General features: G+C 43.4%; 1 protein-coding gene across 2 annotated transcripts in view; it reads right to left on the reverse strand.

Moving 5' to 3' along the window:
• Positions 1-3,004: 3,004 nt before the first annotated feature.
• ATF7IP2 (activating transcription factor 7 interacting protein 2) overlaps positions 3,005-12,078 on the reverse strand; it is a 75,712-nt gene continuing 66,638 nt past the window's right edge. The window contains exons 10-12 of one of the 2 annotated variants that reach the window (XM_067706653.1): positions 10,065-10,267; positions 5,152-5,237; positions 4,271-4,550 (exon numbers count right to left, since the gene is read on the reverse strand). In XM_067706653.1, the coding sequence (XP_067562754.1) occupies positions 4,484-4,550; positions 5,152-5,237; positions 10,065-10,267 (356 nt within the window). In that variant the 3' untranslated portion in view covers positions 4,271-4,483. Of the gene's footprint in view, positions 4,551-5,151; positions 5,238-10,064; positions 10,268-12,078 lie in introns of both variants that reach the window. The other variant, XM_067706652.1, reaches the window with a different exon arrangement.

Raw genomic sequence — 12,078 nt, forward strand, 5'->3', positions numbered from 1 at the left:
GAGGCTGTCGAGGAAGTGGGATTCACGCACGTCTCATTCCGGGTGGAATCTGACCTTTGACCACTTAGTATCTTAACACGGGCATCCAGAACATCTGCACAATGTTCCAGAAGTTCAAGATACCTATTAGACCCTTACCCTAAATAACTCGTTTCAGCCGATCCCTTAAAGACAAATATTTCCTTTTTGCATCAGTCATAATTCTCGCCAGACCATAACCTTGTGGCTTTTGCCTTTATAAGCCCCTGATTCCCTCTTCCCCAGAATACTCTTTTGGTTTTACCTGAATCTGTGACTCCCGAATTGCAATTCTTAGGACCCCAAATAAGGCTCTTTGTTTTCTGAAGCCTTGATACTGATTATTCTTCAACAGCTGCCATCTACCAGTTAAAGATAAAGCCACCATCTGATGTCACGATGTCGGGCACATCTCACTGACAGAAGACATTGTGAAATGACTGACAGAGGCTTTGCATCTTCCATGTTGGGGGCATAAAACCACCCCCCCAGGCCAACATGAGTGTCTAGGAACACACAGGAGGCCCCACCTCTGCAGCATATGGGGTAAGGGCCAGGTGTCCACGTTTTGAACAAATCGTGGTCCCAGGGAAGAGTGCTTGTGTTAGTTTCCCTAGGGCTGTTGTAACAAATTACCACAAACTTGGTGGCTCAGAACAACAGACGTGTATTTTCTCATAGCTCTACAGACGTCTGAAATCCAGGTGTTGGCTGGGCTGTGCTCCCTCCAGAGGCTCTTCCAGCTTCTGGTGGCTCCGGTGTTCCTTGGCTTGTGGCTGCATCACTCCAATCTCTGCCTCTATCTCCATATTGGAAACGTGTTCACATTATGATTTTTAGAAGAATTTTCTTCTATCTCCATGGCCACCTCTGAGTGACATGCCATCTCCTGCTGACCCTTTGGCCCAGTAAATTAGCAGTTACCTCGGAAACAAGGTATTTCTAATTTACCCATCCCCAGCAAAGGTTTTACGTTTTTGCTTTCTACCATTTACTAATAAAGGACTTGCTTTGTCCTAGGTATTCTATGTTACATCGTTAACTCCTTACAATGACCCTGAATCAGGGCTCTTGAGCTCAGGCAGCAGAACCAGTTAAACAAGGAAAGAGAGGGAGAAAGAGGCAGAAGGAAGCAGTCAGCACTGCCTTCATTCTACACATTGAGAAAAAGCAGGCTCAGAGATGCTGACCTCACGGTAAGTGTTGGAACTGGCTTTCAGACTCAGGGTCTGTCTGTGAATTCCTTATCCCACGAGAACAACGTAGGAGACATTCAGTGTCCAGGACAGGTGGACAAGCTACTGCCCTGATACTCAATTCCCGGGGTGAGGATGCGCCTACTCTGTCTGGGGGCCCTGTGGTCTTGGTGAGGAAGCCATCAAAACCATAGAACTTGGAACTGATTACAGGGGCTAGGCTTGGCCCAGTGTGGGAGAGCTGGTGGAGAAGCCTATGCAAAGTGTTCCCTCTGGGTCTAGTGTTGAGTCTGGAGTCGCCAGAGGTCAGCCAGGTGGCCGTCAGGAAGGAAGGAAGGAAGGAAGCGGACAAGTACGCACTGGAAGCATGTCTGTGTGTGACTACCTCCAGCCTCGAAGCCACAGGAAACACAGCCTATAGGAAAGGCACAGAGCAGCACGCAGAGGTGCCCTTCACTTGGCCAGGCACTTGGCAGGAGCTGTGGGTCTATGAGCCAGCAGAGCATAGAAGCCTCCACGCTCTGATGCCCCGTGTCTATCTTCAGAACATAAAACACAGAACTGATGTTTTGCTTCTGCTCCAAAATGCATGCAGTGTCACGTGACCAACGCTAAACTTGAACCAGCCAGGGAAGGACATCCTTGGAAAGGTAGTTCCAGCTTAGCGACATGGACATCATCCAAAGCCACTACACCTACCCTGAGTGTCAAGAGTAGCGGAGTATACCTCTCACTGACCAAAAATGCCAGAGGTTTACTTTCTTGTTCGCCTTGCAGCTTTGACACATGCCCTAGGATAAGCCAATCTGATATGTGTCTGGGCTTTGATTCTGGAACCACAAGGCAGCAAGGACAGTGGGAAAGGCTTTCTGTTCCGCCCATTGTCCCCACGAGGCCGCACAGCCTGTGTATACAGTCGGAACCCAGGACCAGGGCGCCGCATGTGAATGGGCTGGGTCTCTGTGACTCGGGCAAGCCAACTAAGCTCCCTGGACCTGTTTCCACTCTTTAAAATGGGCAGAAAATATCTTAACATATTATTATGGGGTATAAATTGCATAAACTGTCTCAGGTTTGAAACCTCATGGGAATTTGTTGCAAAGTATCTTTTTTTCCCCTTTCCTGTTTTCCAAGCCAGAGTCTCTCAGCTCCCTGCTGATTCCAGGAACGGCCCCACAGCCTTTTCTCAATATATTCAATTTTAGCTCATCAATCAGGAGTTTGGGTCTGTTGCTTCAAGGAGGCATAAAGGTTTCCCACCAAAAGCGCATGAAACGTTTCCTGGGTGGAGGTGGGGTGTTTACCTTGTACTATGTAACTGTACACTCCTGGGTCTTGTTCTCAGGCCGGTTCTCTTCTGGTGTCCCTGATAGGTAACAGTTGAGGATCTTGCTCCTGCCCCTCCAAAAGGCAAGAAATATTAATGCTTTCTGGGCCACCAGCTGTAAGATGCTTGCTTGCTATCAGCGTTCCTCCTCATTCTACTATTGTGAAGAGCTCTTTTGCTTAAGACTTGTATACCTATCAACGTTCCAGAAGATCTGCTGGTTGGGATGCAGTTTCGCTCTGCTGATGCACACCAAAGTCTTGGCTTTGGGCTTCGCTCAGTGAGTGAATGGCTAGTTGATGCCAACCCAAGGGTGCAGTTGTCCTCAAGTGAAGCCCTTGTCCTGTGCTGCAGGACACCCTCCACTGAAATAGAACCTCACAGAGGGCAGCTCATCTCTTCAAATTCAGGTCAGAATTTGGCTCTTTCAGTCATAATGTTTTAAAAGGTAGACACAGGAGACTGAAAAATAACATCTTTATTTATGACTGAAGATGTGACAGCATTCACAAAATGCCAAGGAAAGCCATTCCTGTTCAATTTTTTAAATCTCAGAGCCTCTGAGGCCTGAACTTTCACTATATACCAGAAGAGAATGCCTCTCTTGAACAGACTTTCACACTAACTGTTATTTTTCTGTTTTCTCAGTGTCCTAGTATTACTCATCCACGGTTTGTCCCATTAGGGACTGACTTACACTTACCCAGTCTGCCCACCCGTCAAGTTTCTTGGGCTACTTGTAGGAGCCACAGCTCACATCAGTGTTCCCTCAGACAGAGGTAAGCAGGACATCTATGGGAGCCCCTTAGTGTTATGTTGTAATGACGGTAGCCAGGAAATAAGCAAAGGGTCTCATTAGGGAATCAGCAAATTAAAGCCTTAAATCTAAGGCAGACAACTCCATTTTCCTCCACTGAAATAGCAGGTTGGGTAATTTTTTATTTTACAAGAGATACTGTATTTTTTGTGTACACAGCATACGTTTAAGTAGTTTTATTACATATGTAAGTATACAAACCGATTTCGGGAAAACCTAGACTATTTCCCTAAATGATTGACATGGCCTAAAACAAAAGGGGGGAGTAGGGAGGGGCACAAATTAATAGCCCTTAGAATTTGAACAGAACGGGAAGACATATTTTCATAAAATCTTGGTGTAGATGCACCCCAAGGATGATCTGGCCTCAGTAAAGAGCTGAATTTTCCTGTACCTATACTGACCACAAGCAGGTCACCAAAAGCTGATATTCAAGAGAGGAAATAGTGGTTGCTTGCATCCTAGGGCTTCTGATAGAAGCAGCAGCTCCATAGTTACCGAATGTATTGTAACTAACACAGCTTAGCGACATGGGTCCATGATGGTGTATGTCTTAGAACATATCCATTGGAAGTATTTATTGAATGCAAATCAGAAATTCATGAAACTAGAGGCCACTTACAACATAGGGAAGAGGACTGTCCCTGTATAAAGGGTTCACAATCTGAACTGGCCCTTTAAGACATTGAATAGGGTTAGAGACCCATTGTAAACAAACAACTGAAGTATGAAAAAAAAATGTAGTACAATATATAATTATCAAATACTTTTCTTACTTTTAGGTAAGGTTTTCAGAAAACCCAGGAATACATTTTATATCACAAAATGGTCCATATCGCCCAAAAATGTCTTTTGACTGGACAGTAAAATAATATTTGTTGGAAGTTAAAAAATGAGATAAAGTACAGGCCATTGGGAGTGGTAAAGCTTTAATTTCTCCAACTTTCTTCCAGCTCATCTTATTATTAGGGATGTCATGGCACAGGAAGATGTGGTAGCTTTCCACGGGGGCACACTTGGGATTGATTTTGGTTATGTTCCAAGTCAGGGCAATGCCCTTGGGTCTCAGCACCCGTTTTACTTTGAGCTCAGGCTTCTGGGGAGGAAGTGTGTCTCGGATTTTGTCTACCAGTTCGGGTAGTAGTGGTGGTAGTTCTGGGAGAGGTGGCAGGTGCTCAAAGGATTCAAGAACCTAAAACACATTTATAAAAAGTTTAGCAAGCTGAATTGGTGGGTTCTGATTTTTTTTAAGTGGTCAGCTGCAGTTCTACAATATATATTTCCCATTCCTCAATCCATTTATCAAAATCATGAGAACAAAAGGATGCTTCAAGGATACGTGAGGCTGGATCCAGTTTCTTTCAAGCATAAGCTTCTTTAAGAGTTAAGATCTCTACACTCTGGAATATCACTAATCCAGAATGGGTTAGGGCCCAGACATTCTGGAGAAATATTCCATCTCATTTCCAAACCTGTGTTCCCAAACATGAAAAGTGTGAGTGTAGGAGAACACCCATTTCCATCCACCTTCATCAACAATGGTTATTATTCTTAAAAATCTTTTCCAATTTGTTGGACTAAAAAATGTAGTTGTTCTAATTCTGTAGCTTCTGGAAAATTCAATTAAATTATTTTAATTGAGTAAATAAGTAGACTCACAATAGCACATTTGAAAAAGCATATTAAAGTGCTTTCTAAGATGAAATGTAACCCAAATGTTTCTTTATGAGTAAAATGGATACTTCCACTCAATTTGGAACGAATATCCCTTACAGAACATTTCATATCAGTACCTGGGCTGCATTTTGTGCCTCTGGGGTTGTCTCTTTTGAGATTGAAATAGCTTTCGTAGGTGACTCAAGCATGGATACTGGACTTTCTGTGAACAACAGAAGGTTTAAAAGTAAAATGTATCTACAATAATCAGTCCCATAGCCTTTAAAGCAAACAGTAGTTTACATCTTGGGTAGTAATTAAATGTGAACTAAAATTATAAAATTGTGAAATAAGAAGATAACTTTTGATATGCAAAGGTATCAAATATAGAGAATTTTTCTTTAATGTGACAAAAATTCCTCAAGGTAAACACTAATGTCATGATGCAACTGGGAACTAGGAAAAATTACCCATGGTAGAGGGATTCCTGCTTAGCAGTCTTAGAGGCAGATTTTGCTCTGTTAGGTCAACAAGGATGTTTGCAAACACAGAACTGTTTACAATCCTATAAGAATGTGTGATACAAACAAGGCCTGGGAATTCAAACTAAAACTCATGCAGGCTGGGGTTGGAGGTATCCCATGGTAGCCTAGAGGGAATTAGACATCAATTGTGGACTGCTGAAAGGGAGGGGAAGGGAGGAGAGACAGAAGAGAGAATGGAAGAAAGAGAGATGGTTAGAAGAAGAAAAGGAGGAAAATAGAGAAAATGTGGGTGTGAGGGAGAGAAAGAAGGTTTAGTAGGCACAAGAATGGTTTGAGGACAACTGGGGAAAGTACCATGGGGATAGTAAGAAAAGTGCATCCATGTTGGAAAGTAATAGGACCAGACAGCTAAAAATTTCAGAAGTTTGAACATATCTAATAAGCAGCAAAAATCATTTTTAATCCACTGTGTGTGCAGTGATATAACTGTTTAACGTACTTTAAGAATCTCCCCCAATAAAATTTTTTACTTGTATTTTTCTTTTAACTGACAAGGATAACTGAGATTCTACACTGTTTCAAAGATAACTTATTAATCGCTTTATTTACTGGTGTTAAAATACGTTTTTGTAAAGGTAATGATTTTACGCTTTTAATTGTAAGAGAATCGATGCATGAGAGATTGGTTCAAAATGGCAGAGTAAAAGGATGTGTGCTCACTCCCTCTTGCGAGAGCAGCAGAACCACAACTAACTGCTGAACACTCATTGACAGGAAGACACTGGAACTCACCAAAAAAGATACCCCCACATCCAAAGACAAAGGAGAAGCCGCAGTGAGGCGGTAGGAGGGGCGCAATCACAATAAAATCAAATCTCATAACCGCTAGGTGGTGACTCACAAACTGGAGAACAATTATACCACAGGAGACCATCCACTGGAGTGAAGGGTCTGAGCCCCATGTCCAGCTTCCCAACCTGGGGGTCTGGCAATGGGGGGAGGAATTCCTAGAGAATCAGACTTTGAAGGCTAGTGGGATTTGATTGCAGAATTCGACAGGACTGGGGGAAACAGAGACTCCCCTCTTGGAGGGCACACACAAAGTAGTGTGCACATCAGGACCCAGAGGAAGGAGCAGTGACCCCACAGGAGACTGAACCAGACCTACCTGCTAGTGTTGGAGGGTCTCCTGCAGAGGCGGGGGGTGGCTGTGGCTCACCGTGGGGACAAGGACACTGGCAGCAGAAGTTCTGGGAAGTACTCCTTGGCATGAGCCCTCCCAGAGTCCACCATTAGCCCCACCAAAGAGCCGGGTAGGCTCCAGTGCTGGGTCGCCTCAGGCCAAACAACCAACAGTGAGGGAACCCAGCCCCACCCATCAGCAGACAGGCAGATTAAAGTTTTACTGAGCTCTGCCCACCAGAGCAACACTCAGCTCTACCCACCACCAGTCCCTTCCAACAGGAAGCTTGCACAAGCCTCTTAGATAGCCTCATCCACCAGAGGGCAGACAGCAGAAGCAAGAAGAATTACAATTCTGCAGCCTGTGGAACAAAAACCATATTCACAGAAAGACAGACAAAACGAAAAGGCAGAGGACTATGTACCAGATGAAGAAACAAGATAAAACCCCAGAAAAAGAACTAAATGAAGTGGAAATAGGCAACCTTCCAGAAAAAGAATTCAGAATAATGATAATGAAGATGATCCAGGACCTCGGAAAAAGAATGGAGGCAAAGATCGAGAAGATGCAAGAAATGTTTAATAAAGACCTAGAAGAATTAAAGAACAAACAAACAGAGATGAACAATACAATAACTGAAATGAAAAATGAACTAGAAAGAATCAATAGCAGAATAACTGAGGCAGAACAGATAAGTAACCTGGGAGATGAATGGTGGCATTCACCGCCATGGAACAAAATAAAGAAAAGAGAATGAAAAGAAATGAAGACAGCTTAAGAGACCTCTGGGACAACATTAAATGCACCAACATTCTCATTATAGGGGTCCCAGAAGGAGAAGATAGAAAGGACCCGAGAAACTGTTTGAAGAGATTACAGTCAAAAACTTCCCTAACATAGGAAAGGAAATAGCCAGCCAAGTCCAGGAAGCACAGAGTCCCAGGCAGGATAGACCCAAGGAGAAACATGCTGAGACACACAGTAATCAAACTGACAAAAACTAAAGACAAAGAAAACTTACTGAAAGCAACAAGGGAAAAATGACAAGTAACATACAAGGGAACTCCCATAAGGATAACAGCTGATTTCTCAGCAGAAACTCTACAAGCCAGAAGGGAGTGGCATGATATATTTAAAGTGATGAAAGGGAAGAACCTACAACCAAGATTACTCTACCCGGCAAGGATCTCTTTAGGTTTGATGGAGAAATCAAAAGCTTTACAGACAAGCAAAAGCTAAGAGAATTCAGCACCACCAAACCAGCTCTACAACAAATGCTAAAGGAACTTCTCTAAGTGGGAAACACAAAAGAAGAAAATGACCTACAGAAACAAACCCATAACAATTAAGAAAATGATAATACGAACATACATATCAATAATCACCTTAAACGTGAATGGATTAAATGCTCCAACCAAAAGACACAGGCTCACTGAATGGATACAAAAACAAGACCCATATATATGCTGTCTACAAGAGACTCACTTCAGACCCAGGGACACATACAGACTGAAAGTGAGGGGATAGAAAAAGATATTCCATGTAAATGGAAATCAAAAGAAAGCTGGAGTAGCAATACTCAGATAAAACAGAATTTAAAATAAAGAATGTTACAAGAGACAAGGAAGACACTACATAACAATCAAGGGATCAATCCAGGAAGAAGATATAACAATTTTAAATATATATGCACCCAACATAGGAGCACCTCAATACATAAGGCAACTGTTAACACCTATAAAAGAGGAAATCGACAGTTACACAATAATAGTGGGGGACTTCAACACCTCACTTACACCAATGGACAAATAATCGAGACAGAAAATTAATAAGGAAACACAGCTTTAAATGACACATTAGACCAGATAGATTTAATATATATTTATAGGACATTCCATCCAAAACCAGGAGATTACACTTTCTTCTCAAGTGCACACGGAACATTCTCTAGGATAGATCACATCTTGGGTCACAAATCAAGGCTCGGTAAATTTAAGAAAATTGAAATCATATCAAACATCTTTTCCAACCACAATGCTTTGAGATTAGAAATAAATTACAGGGAAAAAATGTAAAAAAACACAAACACATGGAGGAAAAACAATACATTACTAAATAACCAAGAGATCACTGAAGAAATCAAAGAGGAAATCAAAAAATACCCAGAGACAAATGACAATGAAAACATGACGATCCAAAACCTATGGGATGCAGCAAAAGCAGTTCTAAGAGGGAAGTTGATAGCTATACAATCCTTCCTCAAGAAACAAGAAAAATCTCAAACAATCTAACCTTACACCTAAAGGATCTACAGAAAGAAGAACAAACAAAACACAAAATTAGTAGAAGGAAAGAAATCATAAAGATCAGAGCAGAAATAAATGAAATAGAAACAAAGAAAACAATAGCAAAGATCAATAAAACTAAAAGCTGGTTCTTTGAAAAGATAAATAAAATTGATAAACCTTTAGCCAGACTCAACAAGAAAAAGAGGGAGAGGACTCAAATCAATAAAATTAGAGAGGCTTCTGGGAAGATGGCGGAAAAGTAAGACGCGGAGATCACCTTCTTCCCACAGATACACCAGAAATACATCTACACGTGGAATAACTCCTACAGAACACCTACTGAATGCTGGCAGAAGACCTCAGACCTCCCAAAAGGCAAGAAACCCCCCAGGTACCTGGGTAGGGCAAAAGATAAAGAATAAACAGAGACCAAAGGAGAGGGACCGGACCTGCACCAGTGGGAGGGAGCTGTGAAGGAGGAAAGGTTTCCACACACTAGGAAGCCCCTTCGCGGGCGAAGACTGCAGGTGGCGGAGGGGGAAGCTTCAGAGCCGCGGAGGAGAGCACAGCAACAGGGGTGCGGGGGACAAAGCAGAGAGATTTCCACACAGAGGATCAGGGCCGACCGGCACTCACCAGCCAGAGAGGCTTGTCTGCTCACCTGCTGGAGCGGGCGGGGCTGGGAGCTGAGGCTCGGGCTTCGGTCAGAGCCCAGGGAGAGGACTGGGGTTCGCAGTGTGAACACAGCCTGCAGGGGGTTAGTGCACCACGGCTAGCTGGGAGGGAATCTGGGAAAAGTCTGGACCTGTTGAAGAGGCAAGAGACTTTTTCTTCCCTCTTTGTTTCCTGGTACACGAGGAGAGGGGATTAAGAGTGCTGCTTAAAGGAGCTCCAGAGATGGGCGCGAGCCGCGGCTAAAAGCACGGACCCCAGAGACGGTCATGAGACGCTAAAGCTGCTGCTGCCGCCACCAAGAAGCCTGTGTGTGAGCACAGGTCACTATCCCCACCTCCCCTCCGGGGAGCCTGTGCAGCCTGCCACTGCCAGGGTGCCGGGATCCAGGGACAACTCCCCCGGGAGAACGCACGGCTCACCTCAGGCTGGTGCAACGTCATGCCGGTCTCTGCTGCCGCAGGTTCCCCCCACACTCCATGGACCACCCTCCCCCTGGCCTGAGTGAACCAGAGCCCCAGAATCAGCTGCTCCTTTAACCCCGTCCTGTCTGAGCGAAGAACAGACGCACTCCGGCGACCTACATGCAGAGGCGGGGCCAAATCCAAAGCTGAGCCCCTGGGAGCTGTGCGAACAAAGAAGAGAAAGGGAACTCTCAGCAGCTTCAGAAGCAGCGGATTAAAGCTCCACAATCAACTTGATGTACCCTGCATCTGTGGAATACATGAATAGACAACGAGTCATCACAAATTGAGGAGGTGGACTTTGAGAGCAAGATTTATGATTTTTTCCCCTTTTCCTCTTTTTGTGTGTATGTGTATGCTTCTGTGTGAGATTTTGTCTGTATAGCTTTGCTTCCACCATTTGTCCTAGGGTTCTATCCATCCATCTTTTTTTTTAAATTCTTTTCTCTTATTTTTTATTTTAATAACTTTATTATATTTTATCTTACTTTATGTTACTTTATCTTCTTTCTATTTTTCCTTCCTTCCCTCCTTCCTTCCTTCCTCCCTCCCTCCCTCCCTCCTTTCTTTCTACTTCTACTACTTCTTTCTTTCTACTTTTTCTCCCTTTTATTCTGAGCCGTGTGGATGAAAGGCTCTTGGTGCTGCAGCCAGGAGTCAGTGCTGTGCCTCTGAGGTGGGAGAGCCAACTTCAGGACACTGGTCCACAAGAGACCTCCCAGCTACACATACTATCAAACGGCAAAAATCTCCCAGAGATCATCTCAACACCAGCACCCAGCTTCACTCAATCACCAGCAAGCTACAGTGCTGGATGCTGGACATGCTATGCCAAACAACTAGCAAGACAGGAACACAACCCCACCCATTAGCAGAGAGGCTGCCTAAAATCATAATAAGTCCACAGACACCCCAAAACACACCACCAGACGTGGACCTGCCCACCAGAAAGACAAGATCCAGCCTCATCCACCAGAACACAGGCACTAGTCCCCTCCACCAGGAAGCTGACACAACCCACTGAACCAACCTTAGCCACTGGGGACAGACACCAAAAACAACAGGAACTATGAACCTACAGCCTGCAAAAAGGAGACCCCAAACACAGTAAGATAAGGAAAATGAGAAGACAGAAAAACACACAGAAGATGAAGGAGCAAGATAAAAACCCACCAGACCTAACAAATGAAGAGGAAATAGGCAGTCTACCAGAAAAAGAATTCAGAATAATGATAGTAAAGATGATCCCCAATCTTGGAAATAGAATGGACAAAATGCAAGAACATTTAAAAAGGACCTAGAAGAACTAAAGATGAAACAAACAACAATGAACAACACATTAAATGAAATGAAAAACACTCTAGATGGGATCAATAGCAGAATAACTGAGGCAGAAGAACAGATAAGTGACCTGGAAGATAAAAACAGTGGAAATAACTACTGCAGAGCAGAATAAAGAAAAAAGAATGAAAAGAACTGAGGACAGTCTCAGAGACCTCTGGGATAACATTAAACACACCAACATTCGAATTATAGGGGTTCCAGAAGAAGAAGAGAAAAAGAAAGGGACTGAGAAAATATTTGAAGAGATTATAGTTGAAAACTTCCCTAATATGGGAAAGGAAATAGTTAATCAAGTCCAGGAAGCACAGAGAGTCCCATACAGGATAAATCCAAGGAGAAATATGCCAAGACACATATTAATCAAACTGTCAAAAATTAAATACAAAGAAAACATATTAAAAGCAGCCAGGGAAAAACAACAAATAACACACAAGGGAATCCCCATAAGGTTAACAGCTGATCTTTCAGCAGAAACTCTGCAAGCCAGAAGGGACTGGCAGGACATATTTAAAGTGATGAAGGAGTAAAACCTGCAACCAAGATTACTCTACCCAGCAAGGATCTCATTCAGATTTGATGGAGAAATTAAAACCTTTACAGACAAGGAAAAGCTGAGAGAGTTCAACAC

The sequence above is a fragment of the Pseudorca crassidens genome, chromosome 15 (assembly GCF_039906515.1).
Source record: "Pseudorca crassidens isolate mPseCra1 chromosome 15, mPseCra1.hap1, whole genome shotgun sequence".
Classification (NCBI taxonomy): domain Eukaryota; kingdom Metazoa; phylum Chordata; class Mammalia; order Artiodactyla; family Delphinidae; genus Pseudorca; species Pseudorca crassidens.